This window comes from Botryllus schlosseri, chromosome 5, assembly GCF_051294905.1.
Source record: "Botryllus schlosseri isolate E-star chromosome 5, Bs_hap1, whole genome shotgun sequence".
NCBI classification, from domain to species: Eukaryota; Metazoa; Chordata; class Ascidiacea; order Stolidobranchia; family Styelidae; genus Botryllus; species Botryllus schlosseri.
Window position 1 is genome coordinate 14,405,579 of NC_137240.1, and position 19,663 is coordinate 14,425,241.

Below are 19,663 nucleotides of genomic sequence, written 5' to 3' on the forward strand. Positions count from 1 at the left end.
TGTGATGATTGTGGAATGGAATGTACTCAGAAGGGGCACCTCAATGGTCATATGGTTATTCATGATAGCGTCAAAAACCATCTATGTGGTAAAGCGTTTACTCAGAATGGTCATCTCAAGCGCCATCCGGTTAATCATGCTGGCCTGAAAAACTATAGATGTGATATATGTGACAAAGCATTTAGTCGGAAGTGGGGCCTCGAGAATCATATGGATATGCATCAGTGGCGGCTCGTGACAATATCGGGTGGTGGGGCAAGGGCTGCAAGCGACTTTTATCAACATGACGTCACAATGGCGTTTTCCAACGTAAACAAGTAACTTAATGATGGTACGGTAACATGAATTTCCCGGCAACAGTGATTTTAACGTATGTGCCACGAGAGGTCTGCTGGTGAGCTGTGACTTGAAGTGTGGTAACTGCGTAAACGGCGTACGGAACAAAGATTCAACACGGTTCATGTTCGCATTAGACCTGACTAATTATCTGCAGAAATGGAAATGACTATAACTCGAGAGATAGCGTAAGCCTAATTGGAAAGGTCAACGAATTCGGACAGATACGCAATTGTTATCTCATAGATTGGGCCTGTCCTATTGAATCCAAAACATCATTCTAAAGAACTAAGAATAGCAGCCTCGGAAATTTGGTCTCGGTAGTCGGTACAGCATAAGAGATTTTGGCCTTGAAACTGGAGACTGTAACACGACACATACGTTTTTATTACTGTCTTATAGGTCTGCTGCGAAATCGCCTTTGGAAAATATATTACCGAATAAATACGTGGATGAAAGCCTTAAACTTGGCACACTGTTACATGACATTATCGAGAAGTGGCCTCATGGCCCTTTTCGGTATGGTACACTGTCAAAATTAATGCGAACAGACCAACACCGAATTTTGCGTAAAATTTACTGAGGAATAGGCTGATCAAGTGATCAGCTGTTAGCCGCCATCGAAAACGAAATAACTATCGCGCTTGACAGGGGGTTGTAAGCAAATGGCTTGAAGGCCACAATTTCACGGTGAAATTGACATTGGAGAATATAATATCAAAGTAAATATTTGAATGCAAACTGAGAATGATATCATCATCTCTGTTAACGTTACCGCAGATACACCGGCTTTTGCGTGAAATCCGCAATGTGTTGTAGGCTAAAGTGTCAGATCGGAGCACATCTTTACCACACTCGACCTTGATAACGAAATTACTGCCCTAATCATTGAGTGTCAACCTTAAGACTTGGCACAGCGTTCGATACTAAAATCAAGACATACCGTGCAAAAGCTTATGACGGATCTAGGTAAGGAGCATCGTTAAAATCAATAGAGACCAATACCGGCTTTGCGTATAATCTGTTAGCGATAAATGACTAGTCAGCTCTCACTCGAATTAGGAAGCCAAATTACCACTAACACAGTTCAGTGACAAACTTAAAACTTGATACAGCGTTCGATACTAACATTAAGACTTTCCGTGCCAAATGTCATAACCGATCTCGGTATTGAACATCGTCAAAACCAATCGATACCAATACCGGCTTTTGAGTAAAATCTGTTTGCGATACATGACGGATCAGCACACACTCAACTTTGGAAACGGAATTACTACCCTAAACTTTAAGTAGAAACCCTGAAACTTGGGGCAGTGTTAAATACCACCATCGCGACATGACAGAACAAGTTTCAAGAGTTTTCATGGTGTGAAACCCCATTAAAATCGACCTATACCAGCAAAGGTCGACTAAACGCAGATGACGGTAACAGAGTTCAGCTATAGATACGATTGTTACATCACACCTTAAGGGCACAGAGCTATCGTGCCCCGGTTGCTCGGTAATTTTATGAATAGGAGAGAGTAAATCACCGTTTCTTTATTGTGCGCGGCTTTGAGAGAATAGACAGTGAAAGCTTGTTATGAGCGCTACCGGGGCAAGCCCCGGCTAGGCATTCGCAAAGCGAAAACACAGAAGAGAATTCGATTTTCGCAGAGACTTCGCTATATATGGGCATTTACAAGCGAAAGGACAAGAAGTATACGATTTTCGCTGTGATTTCGGTTTATATAGATAGGTGTGCGTCTATAAATGGTGAAGAATTGTTATTGAACAGAATTTTAGGTGGGGCAATGCCCCAGTTGCCCTATAGGACGAGCCGCCACTGATATGCATGCTGACGTCGAAAATCATAATTCGATATTTGTGGGCAAGCATTTACTCGAAAGGCTGACCTCAATCTTCATATGGGAAAGCATGCTGGCGTGAAAAAACATGACTGTGCTATTTGTGGAAAAGCATTTACTTGGAGGGCTGCCCTCAATCTTCATATGAAAAGGCATGCTGGCGTCAACAATCATAAATGTTTTGTCACATATATCATATTCAAGAGGTCATGCTAGCGTGCATGCATATTCATTTGACGCCAACATGCATATTATGGGAGGTGTGCAGTGTGTGTCGTCTGATAACCTGCTAGAGTTGTAACCCGAGTCCCACGTAATGTGTGGCTGGGTAGATATACTTAGCTCGTGGGTAGTAAGACTCACGTTCCTGCGTTAAGTCCTTGATCTGACAACTTCAACGTGAATGCAACGACAGGATTGCCTCAGATAGCTATATTGGTCGGATATGCATGGAATATACAGTAGGATATCGCAGATGAGTCTGGTTTGTAGTTGAAATGCGTGGGCTGATAAATGGTCAGTCACGTAGTACGAGAAGAAAGACATAAGTCACGTGATATACAGATATGAGAGAGAGCCCGGGGCTCTACAATATTCATTTGACTCGCAAGGCCATGCTTCCGAGTAAACGGTTTCCCACATATATCGCATTCGTGATTTTTAATGTCAGCATGAATAACCATAATATGATGCCCGAGATGACCCTTCTCAGTAAACGCTTTCCCACATATATCACATGCATGCTTTACGCCATTGTGTATACCCGAATAAAGCTCAAGACCACCCTTACTAGTACATTCTTTTCCACAAATATCATTTATGATTTTAGACGCCAGCATGCCTTGCCATATAAAGGTTGAGGTTAGCCCTCCGAGTAAATGGTTTCCCACAAATATCACATTTATGATTTTTGACGCCAGCATGCATATCCATATGACGTTGATTTTAGACGCCAGCATGCCTTGCCATATAAAGGTTGAGGTTAGCCCTCCGAGTAAATATTTTCCCACAAATATCACATTTATGATTTTTGACGCTAGCATGCATATCCATATGACGTTTAAGGATCCACTCCCGGTTAAATGCTTTGTTACATATATCGCACTTATGGTTTTTGAGGCCAGCATGAATAACCACATGGTTCTTGAGCTGACCACTCCGAGTGAACACCTTACCACAAATATCACATTTATGATTTTTGACGCCAGCATGCAAATTTATATGGACCTTGAGGTCAGCCTTTCGAGTAAATCCTCTCCCACAAATATCACATTTATGATTTTTGACGCCAGCATACATAATCAATTGCGTGTACACTACATTTAACTCTATATCCATTCATCGGTTCAAAATCAATGAACACTCAATCTGTATTTTAGACAGCTAGCCAATGCAATCACGTAACCATGCCTCTTACTTCGAAAAGGCAACTTGACTTGAATTGTGACCTGACTCGCCACTTGACTTGACTCGAGTCACCTCCAAAAATCGAGTGACTTGACTTGACTCGAGTCACCTTCGAAAATCGATTGACTTGACTTGACTCGAGTCAAAATGTGCAATGACTCGAAGGTAGTGACTTGATCCCAACACTGCTCCCTGATCTATAATCCTAATGTGAGATCGTTTGAAATATGACCAATAAGATATCTCGCTATGTAAATATAGTATAAATGTGCGGACGATATTTCAGAAGAAATGTAATTATCAATCACATTGAGCAATTAGTACGATGCATCATGATTGCTTGTAAGCTGTCGTCACTCAAGGAATGAGGTAGTTGAAGTAGCCCACATTACCAATTATTGCGTCACACGATAGACTTTGCTCGGAGACGTCGTGTCTAGACTCGATAGAATATCGGATCGACGTTACTGTTGTCATTATTACATCACAAAATCATGTCATTCCAAGCGCTTCTAAAACCGTTTCACAAGCGTGTATTTGTTTTATTTGTTGTTATTAATTTTACCACAGACTCCACACATTTTCAATGGACCGACTCCGACTGCCGAGTCTTTAAAACTACCGACTCAACCCGGACTTCAACAGTTTTACCAATTTACTTGGAACATTATATGCCAGTGGCGGTTAAATGACTATCATATAACCATTAAACATATGATTAACGATGGATGGCATGCATCCATGGTATCCTAAAATACAATTTCTGAAAAATTTTTTCCCTGCGATGACTGAAGAAAGTCGAAGTGCCAACGTTCGCGTTCACTTGGAACCAGAACCCTTCAGGGGTCCACATCATCTTTTGAGTGCCTACCAAGACACAAGACTAACCTTCGATTATTCTCTCGACCCAACACAACACTACGAACGAATCGGTCCTCAACTAATCAATGGATCACTCCCTTTCATACTCCGCAAATGTCACACAATAAACATACACACTAGCAGATCGGCAAGTCCAATATATCTGTTATTCATCCTGTACATATTTTCAATAATATGACATCCAAAGAGCATCGGTGCACAAAACACATCCACACGCGCGATGGAGGCATCACAAATATCGAAAGGCGCAGCCGAGCGAAGGCATCTAAGAAATGGAAGTAGCGATCTCCCATTTTGAATATCTACACAATGAATACCCAACATCCGAAACGACTTCGGTAAAACAAGAACGGGACAAAATCCAGCGGTTCGGGAGGAGTTCGAAACTATATGAGTCGTCCGATGCGGATAAAACGTAAAACTTGGCATACAACATGCCTAAGCTTTCAAATTCAGCTGACTCGCTGCTGGCGAGCCGACAATCACAACAAATGCAACCTCCCAAGCGGTCACATACGAACACTCGATATAATACGAACAGCCAAATTCAAATTATGAGAGAATCGCCCTGATTTCTTTGTGAATATGACATAAAAAGTCAACGTAAGAGGGTCCAGCACCAAGAACCTTGTCTTCGACCAGGAAACGCCTGAACCACGGCTCCAATTTGTCTCTTTGACGAATCACCACAAGCTGAAATATAACGGCACACGTAACTGGCGTTGCTGTGCTGGCCATATATATGGTTAGTTGGACTTGCGGCCTTGGTAAATTTCACAGAAGGATTATTGGCCTGAAAGACACCAGCTCAAGTTTTATAAATATATATTGCCGGACAGGATCTTTGACACCAGATCGCCTGCCCGCAATGAAAATTGATTGGATTAATAGCCTAAAAATGGAGAAGCCTACAACACCCAACAACTCGTAGGCCAACACTAAGGTACAGCCGCAGCCCTGTGGACGAGCAGTCCGAAAAGCGTGCGCTCCACAAATTATCTCCATGACAGATTGCACAACGGCTATTTCACAAGTACTACTTAGGACAAGGGTGTCCAAACTTTCTTGACACGGACAACGGACGAAGTACAGTAAAATGAGAAAAGGCCCGCCGGCGCACTCACTACGTAGGTGACATGTGGACATGTGATTTCTGTACAAGTGTACGTACACGAGTAAGAAAATTTCTGGCGTCATTAATCAGTCGAGATGTGTCAAACACATATGACATCACAACTTGATGAGTGAAAGTAAATTCGTGAGCAGGAACAGAATCAAAACTTCATAAGCTAGCCACCAAAATTGAACAGGAGTGATGACCTTTTTTATTCTTAGTCGGCATAAAGATATTAAGTAGTAAGTATATTAACAGTCCGATTAAAGTACTGTAAAATGTACTGTCAGAGCTACAACCTTAAATGGTGCACGGACGCACCACTCCAAAAATGGTTGAAGAGCACTGATTTAGACAGCCCTGCTTTCATGTTCCAAACACTTAATTCGCTGCGCAGTATTCACGCACATCTAGCCAATCAGCTACCGTTTCCTACAAAATGGAAGATAAATACCGCGCCTACCTTGGAAGAACGAGAATCCTTTGCGGTCACACCGTCGATTATATTGCACAAAGTTTGAGAGGCCGGATTGTCCATTTGACGAAGCATGCCCTGAAATAGAAGAGAAACAAAGGTTGGTCGGAATATCTTTTAATATGACCCGTCGCAGGATCACGTTTACTGGATCAGATACGTCAAATTGCGGCAGATCATAAGGTCACCAGCTTTGTCATGTAAGATAAAATGGATTTAATCAGAAAATGATGTGTGGTAGCTACGAGAGGTCAAGGTGGTCAGCATTGCTACTCGGTACCAAGTAAAAAAATAATTCCCAAGACATCTTAAAACCAGAAGCGAAAGTAAAATATGTTAGGTTGGAAAAGTACTGCATTAAGCAGTTTCAAAAAGTATATTTCTTCAATCGCCCGTAAAAGTGATGCAAACTCAGCCTAAATGTATTTTCTACATTTCAAAATCCAAAGTGTAAAAAGCAACCAGTATTGCCTGAAACACTGTTCAAGTCAGAAGCGAGCAATTTCTCCAGTCGGCGAGCATGACATGGGAAACTTGAGTAGGCTACTTGGTAGGCCGGATTACAAAATCTATACATTAATCTCGGAGTTATCCACAAGGAAAATATCGTATTTAATGTAAACTTTGAAGCATACAGACCGAAACAGTATCTAGTGAATTAACGTAATGTACTTTAATAGCTGTTGAAATCAATGATAAATCTGTGGTCGATCCAAGTTGTCAACAAGTGCTTTGAACTCTGGATGCATGTCGGACGTAGAAACCCGTAGTAAATATTGCATGTGAATATCAGTTCGATTGGACCTCAGCTTCTTCTTGTTAATGGTCATGGTCGAAAATATTGGCTAGCAGATGTATGTCGCCCCAAACAGTACAAGTAGTTTCGTGGCTATCTTTTTCAGGTCGGCAAACTTGAATTCATAAATGCACGACCCAAAGAAAGCAAAGAACTAAGGAATAACCTACATTCGCTATAATTTGACAGAGTAAGCAAGTAGCGGGAATGTGGCCGAGGGTCACATTATCATGTGAGACAGGAAACTGTCACAGGCCGGGCAGGTCTTGAGTTAGTAGCACAAGTAGGCAAAGAACTTTAACACTCCCTTGAAGTGTAAGTATGTACTGACCACAGGTAGCTACACGAAAAAAGTTGAACAAAATATCCTGTATTTGTAACGGTCATGGCGAAATGGCTATTTTTGAAGAGAACGTCACAAATTTGTCGGGTTTATGACTGTGTTTTTCCCAGCAAAACATCAGAAAATACGGTCTTTTGAATTGAAAACAACAAACCGTATCAATGTCGATTTGCGCGGCGCTTTGCACTCCGAACACGTCCCTGATCCAAGTGGGGTCGACCTCGCTGCCAATCCACAGGAACGAATTGATGCCATTGTGCAGCAGAAACGCCTTGTCGTCCACGAGACGATCTTCCGAGCACCGAACCGCCTTCACCGGTCCGCCCGCACCCTGCAGCATGGTGCGATGCACGTCAGATTTGATATCTCTAGTCATACTTTTGACAATGACAATGGTAATATGGTGGTGGTCAAAATACTTGTTTATGATAATGCCTGCCTAATATAGCGGGTCGCTGATATCACAGTGTCCTATATGGTGTCGACACAGGCAAATCTCACGCCTCAGTGAAATTGTATCACGTCACAATTTCCATTTGGCTACAGGCAATTTGACGGTCATTTTTGACCGGCTCGCCGAGCATTAAATTTGGTAAAACGGGTATCAATCGAAAGCTGACTCTGCACTGATTACGAAAATATAAATTTTATTCCGCTCGTGGCCCTGGAACTCCCACAATCAGCCTCGAATTTTTCATTGTTATGGAGATTGGCATTGGGACGCAACAATGCTGTCTGGCGAAACGAGAAAGTAGCTCAAGAGAAAAAGAGCCAGACAGCATTGTTGCGTCCCAATGATAATCTCCATAACAATGAAAAATTCGAAGCAGCTAAAAAAGCTTGATCACTAGAGTAAGTTTTGTAAGGAGATGAAACCTACTCAGGTATTCTGAAAAAGACTTTCTTCCTGGCCACTGGCAATTTCAGGAGACATTATCTTACCACGGGCAGGAGCAGCGGGTAAAAGAATAGTTGCGATTTGGCGACATCCATGCCGAGAACCAGCTGTCTCATGAAGGACCGATCGTCCGTCGAGATTTCTTGCGATGAATGAACGCTGTCATTCTGAAATGCAATTGTCAGTCTGACGATTCAAGCAGTCAGGTACGGAGCTGTATTGAAGAACTATTCGTATGGTATTACCAAGGTGAAATTTGCAATCCTGTCGTGGTCACAAACTGTCGGCAGGTAATGCCGCGAACAGTTCCTATATGGAATCACTACAGCACTATCATCACAATCCTCACACTGAACCAGAGATGAGCACGAATTTCATGAATTTGACTGGATTTGGATTTACGATCATTTTCAATGCAGGATTTGGATTAAAACTTGGATACAAATCATAAATCTCGATTTGAAAATGTGCGTTCAGTTCACATTATCATAACCATGGGCATGAACCCCGTTAAGAACATTTCAGATATTTTGTGTCCGAACAAAGTCCAAACAGGTCTACACGAGGTCACATAAATTTGTCGTATTGCGATTATTCTCAAACGTGTCAAGCAGTTTACCATAAATACAACCATAATCAACTTTAGAACCAAGTCTGTAACATCCGTTATGCAGACTCCATGCACAATAACGTGTCGCAGTTGTGCCAATTTTCACAGTCCGTACCATACCATAGTATTATCGCATTGTCCGTATACATACAGTAAAACAATCAAAACTTGACACCCAACCTATTATAGGTTCCGGTAATATCAGTCGAAATCAAATCGCAAAAACATCCGTACGCTTGCATACGGTAGCATTAATAGCAAGCAAAAGCTAGATTTTAGGATGAGCAGCTACCAGGGTTGTCATGACTCGACTTGAGTCAGACTCGAGTCACGATTTTCTGATGACTCGAGTCATTTTCTCAAAATTCGGAAATGACTCGGCTCGATTCGAGTCAATCTGTGTATTGACTCGACTTGGACTCGAGTCATTGCGCATGACTCAAACCAAGTCATATGACTCGAGACTCAGACAGCCAAGACCGACATTTTGTTGGAATTTTGAAGAATAGTTGAGTAACCAACCTATTGGGATTTCGTCTATTGGTACTGATACTTGAAATTGCGACCTGAAACTGTTAAAAGTGAGGAAAATTTGTATACTATAAATGCGAACCATTCGACATCACCAAACAGAGTTATAACAGTTGGTTTAACAAGACTTTAATTGGAAACTGAGCAGTCAACACAATGACTTGGACTCGGACTCGAGTCATAATACCATGACTCGGACTCGCACCTCTGCTCGATGACTTGGACTCGGTGGTGAATTGAAAATGACAAAACTATAAAAGTGAGATTGACTTGTGACTCGGAGCCTTGTGACTTGGTTACAACCCTGGCAGCTACACGTATCATAAACCAGGCCACTGCAAGTGGAGTGCAATTTTCCATCAGGTGGTAAGAGAGTGAATAACGAAGTAAACCAAATTAATTTCTCATCATAGCAAGGGGCTAAAAATTTACCTTCAACAGACAGTTCAAATAGACGGGAAGCAATTTCAAACACTCTGGTAATATAAGCTGCCCGGCAGACGACGGATGCGCGCAATGCTTCCTGTAGGCAGACAGTATCGTGGCAGCCCTGGCTATTAGTTCGTCTTTGGTCTTCTGAAGTCCTTGCTGCATCGCGTGCCTGGAGAAATGAACGGTACTTCATAAGTCGAACTGCCAAAATTATTCATTCTGCACACGACAGGAACGCTGATTGGCGTTGGAGAGTTACCTTTTACAAGCACAATACATGAACAATTTTGGAAAATTCGTACTTCTTAGCCTGCTTCCATTATAAGCTGCCACAGCAAAAATCCACAGGTTTGCCAATTATATATGTTTGGTTGATTGGTTTATCAGGCCAGCTGGAGTTCCAATATCAAGTCAGAGAGAGCATTCATTTTGGTCACTTGGATGTGGTAAAATTCATTTGCTACAGAGTAGGACAAAGGCAAATTATCGGAAAAAGTTCCAAAAATTTATCCTCATCTCTATTTAAATCATACACAATGAGAGCCACCATACAAAATCAAAATGACTACTACTGAAAAGGTAAATATCATGATTACATGACAGACATGAGGCCGATAATCAGGCAAGGACGATGTGAGCATGGTATCGATTGTGCTGCACAAAGCTTTTGGTATACAGTACAAATATGCCGACTAAGAATTTTGACCTAGCCGAATCTCAGCGCAGATGCTTGCCTTGCATCAAAATCAAACAAGCCTTAATGGCATTAATTCAAGTCACTCTTATTAAACAGAGAGCTAATATTTAACCATCAAATAACGCAAATAAAACGCTTGTTTTACAGAGCTATTTTCACATATGGATTATAAAATAGAAGGTACGCAAGGGTGAAAGTACTTACATGACGGCGTATTTCGCGAAGTAATTGATCAGAACGTCGGCCTCGCAGCTGCGATACAAATCGCTGATTTGAGTGCACACCGCCAGATGGATATTATGAACTCGGAGTCGCCTATTCCCGCCGACGGAGGTATAAAGCAAGGCGACCTGAAATCAAACCCATCTTAGTTGCCAAATAGCGTGGTTTAATACTCGAGTCTCATAGATATCTGTCCATGTACACTGCACAGAATCCAGAACTTTTGCATCAATTCTAGGACGTCGATAATTTGCAACCCTTACGAAAACACTATGTAATCTCAGTAACCGAAGACACGGTATGCTTCCAATATCATAATATCCAAATCGAATGCGTCCGTTTGTACCTATGAATTTCCTAGTTTTGCGGTAATAATGTGCATAAATGCAGCATAGGTAACAAGACAGATTATGATTGTGCCAGCACCTTTTTCACAACGGAAAATTACTCAAATCGATTGGAAAGGGGCATGCAAAAATTACAGAATTGTCCATTGCAACACAAAACTCTAAAATATCTTGAAAATATTGATTAATCTGTTGAACCGATATTCAACGCTCTGAAACGTCATAGTTGGACAACGCTGATTTAGAAGCGGCAGGTCGTGTATCAAAATGAAAAATTTCTCCAGTACCTAACTGAAGACAGAACACTATCACAAACCTGTACATAAGCTCCGAGTTCCTCACTGATTTTGTCATCATGCTTGAGTTCCACAGATATCGCTTTGTCGCAGTCCAACCCCGCTAGTTCAACGTCGGTGGTGTTAGTCATATGCATGGCGCCAGCAAAGTTCACAGCCCGGATACCTGAAAATTACCTAACGGTTATAATTGTGTGGGCTATTACGCCAGCAACAGTAGCGTACCGGTGCTAGTTCGCACACGCATTATCGCATCGAATACAATGTCCCGCTGGATATCGTGATGTAAATCGGAGATGAATCGATGACCGTCCACTTCAGGCTTGAAGTAATTGTACCTAAACAATGCCATGTCGATCAATTGGCTATCAGGCAACAACTGAATCTTTAAAATCACCTATATATTCACTACAAAACAGAACGGTGTTTTAAATATCACAAGTATCGTAATCAGCAGCGTAATGATCAATATATCAGACGAAACAATCAACAATGTATCAGGCACAGGGCTACCACAGCATTAAACCGGCTGATCCAAGGTGGAAATGGCAATGATAAATGTAATCACTCCGTCGATGTTTTAGCAAAATCGGTAAATTTCGATGAAACTTCGGAACATAAAAAAATGACTGGGAACGCAATCAGCAATAAGGGAAACGCACTCAGTGTATAATGTCATTAGGAGCTTGGCAATACAATTTCAAAAAAAATTCCACAAAACCAATGGAAAAAATCGCTCTCACAGTAATGAAGCGTCTGTAATAAAGCGATCAAGCAGCAAGAAGTAGGGACCCCCATCAAACTCACTTGTAAATGTCCCCTCCTGTTAATAGTGAGAGCTGACCGATAGTCGCAATGTCCATGTACTGATTCGGGAACAGGAACAGATCCACGCAGCAGCCCTGCTCGACACAGTCCTTGGCGAGCTTGGTGTAAAAAGTTCCAGCCGGAGAGAACAGGCCCTGCCACAAGAGTAGAAGTCAAAAACTGGCGGGATCGGCAACGTAATGCCGCACGTTTTTTACAAGAGCAGGTTACAAAATTGAATACCTTTTCCTTATCAGTACCGATCACTTTCCTGTCGTCGCGGTTCTTCAATTTCCCCGGCGAATCGATGGTGGGCATCGTGGTGCCGAACAGAAACAGTTTCCCGTTGCAGCCAGCCGCCTGTTTCCATGTGAAAGCAATGCGAGTGTTAAAACGCGGAGACTTCACGCCAACATCGAAACTGCTACCTTCATGGCCTGCACGGCACAGCTGACAACCGGGCCCAGGACGATCTCGCTTTCTCTGGTGTCGGCGAACATTTTTGGTATTTCCTCTAACAGGCTGTTAATGACGCTCCTGGAAGCACAGACACAGGTAGGACATAGTCTCAAGTTTATCGCATAGAACGGCGATACGTAGACGCTGGTTCATGTCAACATTCCAATTACATGTCAATTGGAAAATGCAAGAAGTCATACTCCGGCCATAAATTAGAAAGTAAAACACCAAAGTTATTTACAAATTTGGAGTGTATTTTTCTTCATCGTGTCGTCTACTTTGGATATGACGCAAGTCACAATGCTGCAAGTGTTGTATAAACTGTTTAAAAGTAGCATACAAGTAGTTTAAAACCAGATGCCAAACCTAATAATACTTTTTCCGTTACATTTTTACAGTACCATTTAGGGACATATGGCTATCAAAAGAGTCGACAGAAGTGAAAAACAGGAGGGAGTCGGAGTGGTAGCAGAACTGTTTCGGACCCACAATTGGATTTGCAAGTATAGATTTGTATTGAGAATCAAAGGTTTAGATTGGAGTAGAACTAAGCAGACTTGTGAAGGGTTTCGTAGATATTTGGCAACTCCCCAGCGTTGCTCACAAACGTATGATGGCTTATCTCTGTCATAATGAAGGACGCGAAATCCGACTCACACAAAACACAATGTTGGCTGTTTAACAATCAAATCAAGTTAACAGAAAGCGTGTAAGAACGTTCTAATTCGCAAGGTAGACAATGACATAGACATGCCATATCAATTCAGCTACAACTTTCTGAACTTATTCACTGAATACATATTCTATACACTGATGAAACAAACACCAGTCTGACATGCATTAATAATAATTTTTAGTCTTCTCCTTTCCATTGGTCGAAATTCCATCTGGAGAATTACAAACAGACCTGTGCTACAGTGAAACTGGGTCGGCATAAAGATCTTGAGCAGTCCACAGTTCGACAATCACAAAAGTATCACAAGTTACTACATCATTGTAAGAGTGCTTTACATACAATTTAAAGGTACACTGAATGTCTGAATCTACATGTGGGTTCATTCAACATCGTAAAACACAATATGCCAACTACGCAAACAACCTGTTACGAATGGTCAAACAAAGAATTTACGCTAATTTAGCTACAGTCATAAAGGCGCAAATTATAAATCATTAGAAAATGAAAATCACCTCGACTCCTTCAATGAAACCATGAAACCATCTTGCAACGGCACAAATATTTCCGACACGTCCGACACGACAAGCATCTGTGGTTGGGCCAGCGTACTCTGTGAACAAAGTGTTTGCTCCTTATCAGATCTGGTTGAGGTAGCTACATAAAATACCAGAGCAGATACACGAGCGTGCTGTTATACTATACTCCGAACAGAAACAGGGAATCAGATGTTTTTGAGTCAATCGAAAAGGGAGAATTTGCACCAGACTTGCTCTTTTATAACGCAGGTTAACCAACAGATGACAAAACAAAACTGCTATCGGAGAAAATTATCAGGTTTTCGATATAGAGAAGATAGAGGACCAATCGTCCGTGTTATATCCTATCTCAACACCCGACGTGAGAACAAAAACAGCATTAGATACCTTCAAGTTGTAAAAGTGCAACGTCCGGTCGTACGTGAAGAACCCGACTTTGATCGCCGATTCCTCGGCGCCTTGCTCGCGCGGCAAATCGTCCAGGAGCGCGTTCAGGTTTTCGCAGAGTAGATTCACGAGGCCGCTTTTCACGGCGTTGTACGACACGTCGATTGCAAAGATATAGGCGGGCGCCTCGGGAAATTTATCGTTCTGCAAAGGGAAGTTAAGAGGTTCGTTCGGAGGCAAAAACCAAAACAAGATGTTCCATGTTCCATAAACAACTTCAATCACACTTACAGACTTCTAGATATATAACCAACTTAGGACAAGACTCACTCATGCATGTATGCTACATGAGGAGTAAAGGATCTAGCGTACTTCCTTATCTACATCGAGAAGTGGTCCCCATGGCTATCAAGAATCAGCGTTGCTCATTGAATATGTCAAAAATATTGGATTTCACACAATCATTAACCGTGTTTTAAACTAAACTTTACAATTGGTGGCTAGCGATAACGGAGATGTTAGGCCAGTTAGAGTTAGGGTTACGAATACTCATGGTCCGAAAATCTTGCATGCATATGTCAAATTTTGTGAAACGCCACAAATTCTGATATGATCATGGGAAACATTGATATGTGATAGGGCACACCGCCCAATGCGGATGAGAAAGTTCACAAGACAGGAAAAAATGCAGTTGCAAAATACAGGATTTTCATCACTATCAGCACTCTGTCGCGACTAAATACCGCTACACACGTCGCTCTGAAAATCAGAAATTCGAACGTCAATATTCCAGCATAAACGTACCTTGCAATAATCTTTCGTAACCATGAGTTCGTACGATCCCCGGCACAGTTCCGGTCGGTGAAACTTATCCACTCGTTGAGACATGTGATCGATGTGGTTAAAATATTGCGGAGGAGTCTAAAAATGGAATAATACATGAAACCGAATATACTCGTCAGCAACTAGCAGAGATTTCAAAAGAAATTAGTACATCATAAGTCATAGCACCAAATACGATGTCACACAGGGATAACAATTTCGAATAATCAAGGCGAACAAATGGCTTAGGCTAAATGTACTATTTGTAATTAGCGATCTAAATCCTCATATTTCATATCTTGTATCGATTACCTCGGTGATCGCGCAACACATGCAACACTGGAAGCGGCGGCCTCCGTCGGTAAACTTGAATTGCGGGCACATGTACGCCTTGCATCTTTTGCAGCGTATGGGGCCATCCGGACCGGGGTCGACGATAGAAAGTGGAGCCTCGTTTCGCGGCTTCGCCAAAGGTTGGACTGATAACGCCATTGGAACCTTGAAATGAATCGAAACGGGATAGGTATAATAATGACGATCGAAGTGTTTTTAAGGAAAATAGTGCTACAGATTAGGTTTGATAAAACACTGAAAATGGGGGCATGGGCTGAGCTACTTCGTTCCGGGAGAACAATAAATAAAAACAATAATAGAAAATGATGACAGAAAGTAATGGCCTCATAAAGTGATCCACAAAAATTGTTTTGAAAATAAGTCATCAGTCAAGAAAACTAGAAATTAGACACATCTTTAGAAATGTATCCAGAATGTGATGGACCAAAAATTACAGACAGCCCAACGAAGAAATTCGGGAAGCTGATGACAGAACAAGACAGAAGTCATCAAGATAAGTCACTGGTCAGGACAAATCTTATAAATTAGGATGATATAGTTTTATAATACATTGCCCTAAAACCCTGACAGGCAATCCCCGGTTCCTTGATATCGTCTGCAATACATTCTCATCCGACACGCACTTTAATAACATGAATAATTACCCGACAATCGTTAGCGATCTCTGAAGTGGACGGCAGGCTGTAGGTCGCACATCTAATGTACGAGGGACTGGCGCTTCCACAGTCTTCAACACCAAAGTCGGTCGTTACCAAAGGCGGGACTGCTCCGGGACAATCCGTACGGAAGGGTTCTGTCGATTTCGATCGGTCATCCTCAATGACCTGCAAACATATCCATTGACATGCATCAAAAATCAAGGGAAGTCGAACATTCTAATTAGCTGCAGAACAAAACAAGGGAGAACTCCTTTGCAAAGTCCTGATATTACCTGTTCACGGTCGCAGAGGTCTTGGTAAGCTGATGACTAAAAATGTCATCACTTTTGCCTAGCTTAGCCCCACATTGCAGATCTAGCAAGGACAAACTTGCCGAAAGGACAAACTAAGGAAACAAGTCAAGAATACAGACAAATCAGAGAAATAAGGACAAGGTAGTTAGTTTCATCAGACATAGCCCTTCAAAACAATAACAAATCTGAAAAACCCTTTACCCTGTGTATTGTATACATGATCAAATAAAAATAAACGATCTCACCTGTATGGGGCTAGGCATCTGGTCCGGATCTAATTTTCTTTGCTGCTGCATCGGAGCGCCAGGGTATGGCTGCTGGCCACCTGGATACGGTTGTTGCTGATTGGGCATCGGACGCTGACCAGGCATGGGAGGCTGACCCGGCATTGCATGCTGACCAGGCATTGGAGGCTGGCCTGACATTGGACGCTGACCAGGCATGGGAGGTTGACCAGGCATTGGAGGCTGGCCTGACATTGGAGGCTGGCCTGGCATTGGCGGTTGATTAGAAAACTGCCTCTGATTACCCATCGGTGGTTGACCAGGCATGGGTGGCTGACTGTACATCCCGGGAGGACTGGACATTGGTGGTTGATTGCCCGGCATTGAGGCTTGATTGGAGCGAGGGGGATATGATTGAGGCGAATTTACGTATTGATTGGGCTGATTAGGATGGCCATGCGGGTGCGAATGACCCATTGGATATTGCGGGCTGGTCGTAGCTGAATTATGCACGGGAGGTACGTTTGGTCTATGCGCAGGATTTGACATATTCTGCATTCCCATAGGTTGCGAGTTTGGCGGGATATTACCTGAAATTGATCAGCATATTGTCATCTTACCAAGTACATTTGGCTCAAACACATACCGGTAGGCGGGTAGTTGACGCCTGGCGGCATGGAATTATTTGCTTGCGAATTCATATACCCCGAAGTTGGCGTGTGACCTGGAACACTTGTGGCATGTAAACTTATAGGAGGGCCGCTATATGATTGAGGCGGACCGCCATGGTATTGTAGACCCTATAAAATAACAGATCAGACGCTCAGTATATTAAAGCCAAACTCAAGAGAAAGCGTATATACCTGCGAACTGGCGTTAATGTTCATATTTTGCATTTGATTTGTCATACTTGTAGGCGGATATTGACCGGGAGGGGGTTGGTTAGCCCTTGACATACCTGTAAAGTGGTCATTTCGTAACACCATATCTGTGAATATCAATTAGGAACCTTGCTAAATTTGTGTTAAATTTTGGTAATGGTACAGCAGTGGTTCCCAACCTGTGGTACGCGTACCACTAGTGGTACGCGAAGGTCTTCCAGGTGGTACGAAGGGAGGAATTATTCAAGGTGGGGTTGAACACAAAGATTGTTCTCCAATAAACTTCAGGCGTAGCATGGCCTCCTCGTACTCGACTATAGTTTCTCACTCCCCAGCTGCTAATTTTCCCTTCTACGTGGGAGTGCGACCAAGGATTTTCATCTCTGATGACCGACTTGTTGCGCCCATACATGACTTTCGATGCGCTGTGAGCAAACATAGCTAGTGCAGTGGTTCTCCAACTGGGGGCGTGAAAGCATTTGAAGGGAGGCGCGAAGCTGCGGCCAACTGCAATTTTTTTTCGCGCATGGCGCGATTTACTTCCAATTGATTGTTTCTACTCTGTGTATTGTCCTAATAGCATATTTGAGAATTCTCTAATCAACTGTCATAACCTTCCATGCCTTCAAATTATTCGTTGCGATTGCTAGCATTCTGGTCGCATTTTGTGATATGACGATAAGGGGGCGAGAAATTTTCCACTATCATAAACGGAGACGTGTCTAAAAAGGTTTGAGAACCGCGGAGCTAGTGGAAAATAAGCAAATGCAGCCATTGCAGCATTAAAACAATTGACGTTTTTTGTTTGCTGTTATTTCATTATGTTGTTCTTCATGCGATTGGTGGTGAAAACACAATTCCATGCATCCCATTAACCCTGGCTGATAATGCCTAGTTTAATAGTATTTGCTATTACGGCTAGAATAGGTCAAATACGTCATTATGACGTCATGAGTGACGGAAACGTTTTTTGACCGCCTGCGGCGTGCGTAACTTATGTAGGTCGTACACGAGCACTGCATAAAACCTCGAAATGGTTCGTGGGTGAAAATAGGTTGGGAACCACTGTGGTACAGGATATCATGATTTACGTTGATTAAGATATAGTACGAAACACAGTTCACAATATTCAGTTCAGTAATGCATAATTGAAGAGCTTCTTGGAGGTACAGAACTTCAATATACAATTGAATGTATATGTATGAATATACTAATGCATTTATGCAATTGCGAGATATTATTGCAATAATTCCCTTGATCTGAAATTACATAATTATTTTCAGCAGCACAGTGTAATAGTAGGAGTAGCTAGAAGCAGTCAAGCATGAGAGTATAATTCCTAGCAAACAAACCTGGGTGGCTTGATGGGGGCATTGCTTTTTGATGTGGATGTCCCATTTGAGATGGTGGCATCATACCTCCCGGTCCTGGTGGCCTTTGCCTAAATTTTCATAATATTATGATTCCATTACTGTAAAGAAATCTTCATCCAATCGTCGAAAACTTACATTGAGTTTGGCGGCGGCCTGTAACCTGTCCCATCAACCCCATTCATTCTTCAGAAGATACGTTGCTGGTAGACTGATACCGTACTTTTGCAAATGTAAATAAATATATATATAATATATAGTGATCTGCAAACAACACACATTGAGTCTTCAGAAATTCAGTATTGATTTCGGCAGCATTCAGATGTATTTGAGAACAGAATTCGCAAGTTCATCATGAGAAGCGTGTTCAAATTTCCAGCGAATTTTGTTGTCTAGCAAGTTGAGTAATTTGCAAATCGCACATTCAAAGGAGCGAAATTACAAGCATATTTTTACAAATATGCAAAATATTTTTCATGTTTTATAATGAGAATTGAAGGTGCTCCTTATGCCGAAGGGATTTTCAAAATACTGCTGTGCAGAGAAAAATTGGGTCCCACTCTTACTGGTTACTGAACCCTCTGTGGGTCCATTGGATTGCCCACCACTATACACCTCCATATTGTTCAGCGTAAATCCCCGATATCGCAATTATAACTCGTAAACGGCATACGCCAGAAAATAATAAATATAACCAAAGTTAGAAATACGTCCATGTATTACCGGTAACGACCGGCTCTTTATCTGGTGCTGACGAAACACATCTTACTACTATATACAAATGTACAATACCGACTTTCTCCAGGACGGGATTTAAATACCAGTCTTCGCGAACCGTGTGCCGAAGAACAGCCAAACAAACCCACTAAGTCAGCAACCAAGCACAACATGGAATCCGGCCACGTCACGGTAACATCTGTAAATTGCTCCCCATTGATGTCGCTAACGTCACGTAGCGAATC

The 19,663-nt window shown here is 42.1% G+C and overlaps 1 protein-coding gene across 3 annotated transcripts; it reads right to left on the reverse strand.

The window, feature by feature from the left end:
* Nucleotides 1-4,596: 4,596 nt before the first annotated feature.
* LOC145439777 (protein transport protein Sec24C-like) lies at nucleotides 4,597-18,995 on the reverse strand. 3 transcript variants are annotated; one of them, XM_080317396.1, is made up of 21 exons: nucleotides 18,840-18,995; nucleotides 18,684-18,772; nucleotides 17,314-17,408; nucleotides 17,097-17,250; nucleotides 16,472-17,040; nucleotides 15,919-16,098; nucleotides 15,233-15,418; nucleotides 14,903-15,019; nucleotides 14,099-14,302; nucleotides 13,688-13,785; nucleotides 12,469-12,577; nucleotides 12,284-12,400; nucleotides 12,041-12,195; nucleotides 11,459-11,571; nucleotides 11,254-11,399; nucleotides 10,573-10,718; nucleotides 9,672-9,840; nucleotides 8,143-8,265; nucleotides 7,355-7,531; nucleotides 6,050-6,139; nucleotides 4,597-5,165 (listed from the first exon to the last, which is right to left on the reverse strand). In XM_080317396.1, the coding sequence occupies exons 1-21, from the start codon at nucleotides 18,884-18,886 to the stop codon at nucleotides 5,025-5,027; spliced, it is 3,225 nt and encodes a 1,074-aa protein (XP_080173522.1). In that variant the 5' UTR covers nucleotides 18,887-18,995; the 3' UTR covers nucleotides 4,597-5,024. The 3 variants fall into 3 exon arrangements, with proteins under 3 accessions (XP_080173522.1, XP_080173521.1, XP_080173523.1); XM_080317395.1 differs by having other exon boundaries at nucleotides 17,314-17,438; XM_080317397.1 differs by lacking the exons at nucleotides 17,097-17,250; nucleotides 17,314-17,408.
* Nucleotides 18,996-19,663: the final 668 nt, after the last annotated feature.

Excerpts from the sequence above, each read along its gene's own strand:
- LOC145439777 (XM_080317395.1), bottom strand. The coding sequence starts at position 18,886 with ATGAATGGGGTTGATGGGACAGGTTACAGGCCGCCGCCAAACTCAAT. Across the intron at positions 15,020-15,232 it reads TGTGTTGCGCGATCACCGAG|ACTCCTCCGCAATATTTTAA; the intron begins GTAATCGATACA and ends TTCCATTTTTAG. Across the intron at positions 7,532-8,142 it reads ACCCGCTGCTCCTGCCCGTG|GGTGCGGGCGGACCGGTGAA; the intron begins GTAAGATAATGT and ends ACCATGCTGCAG.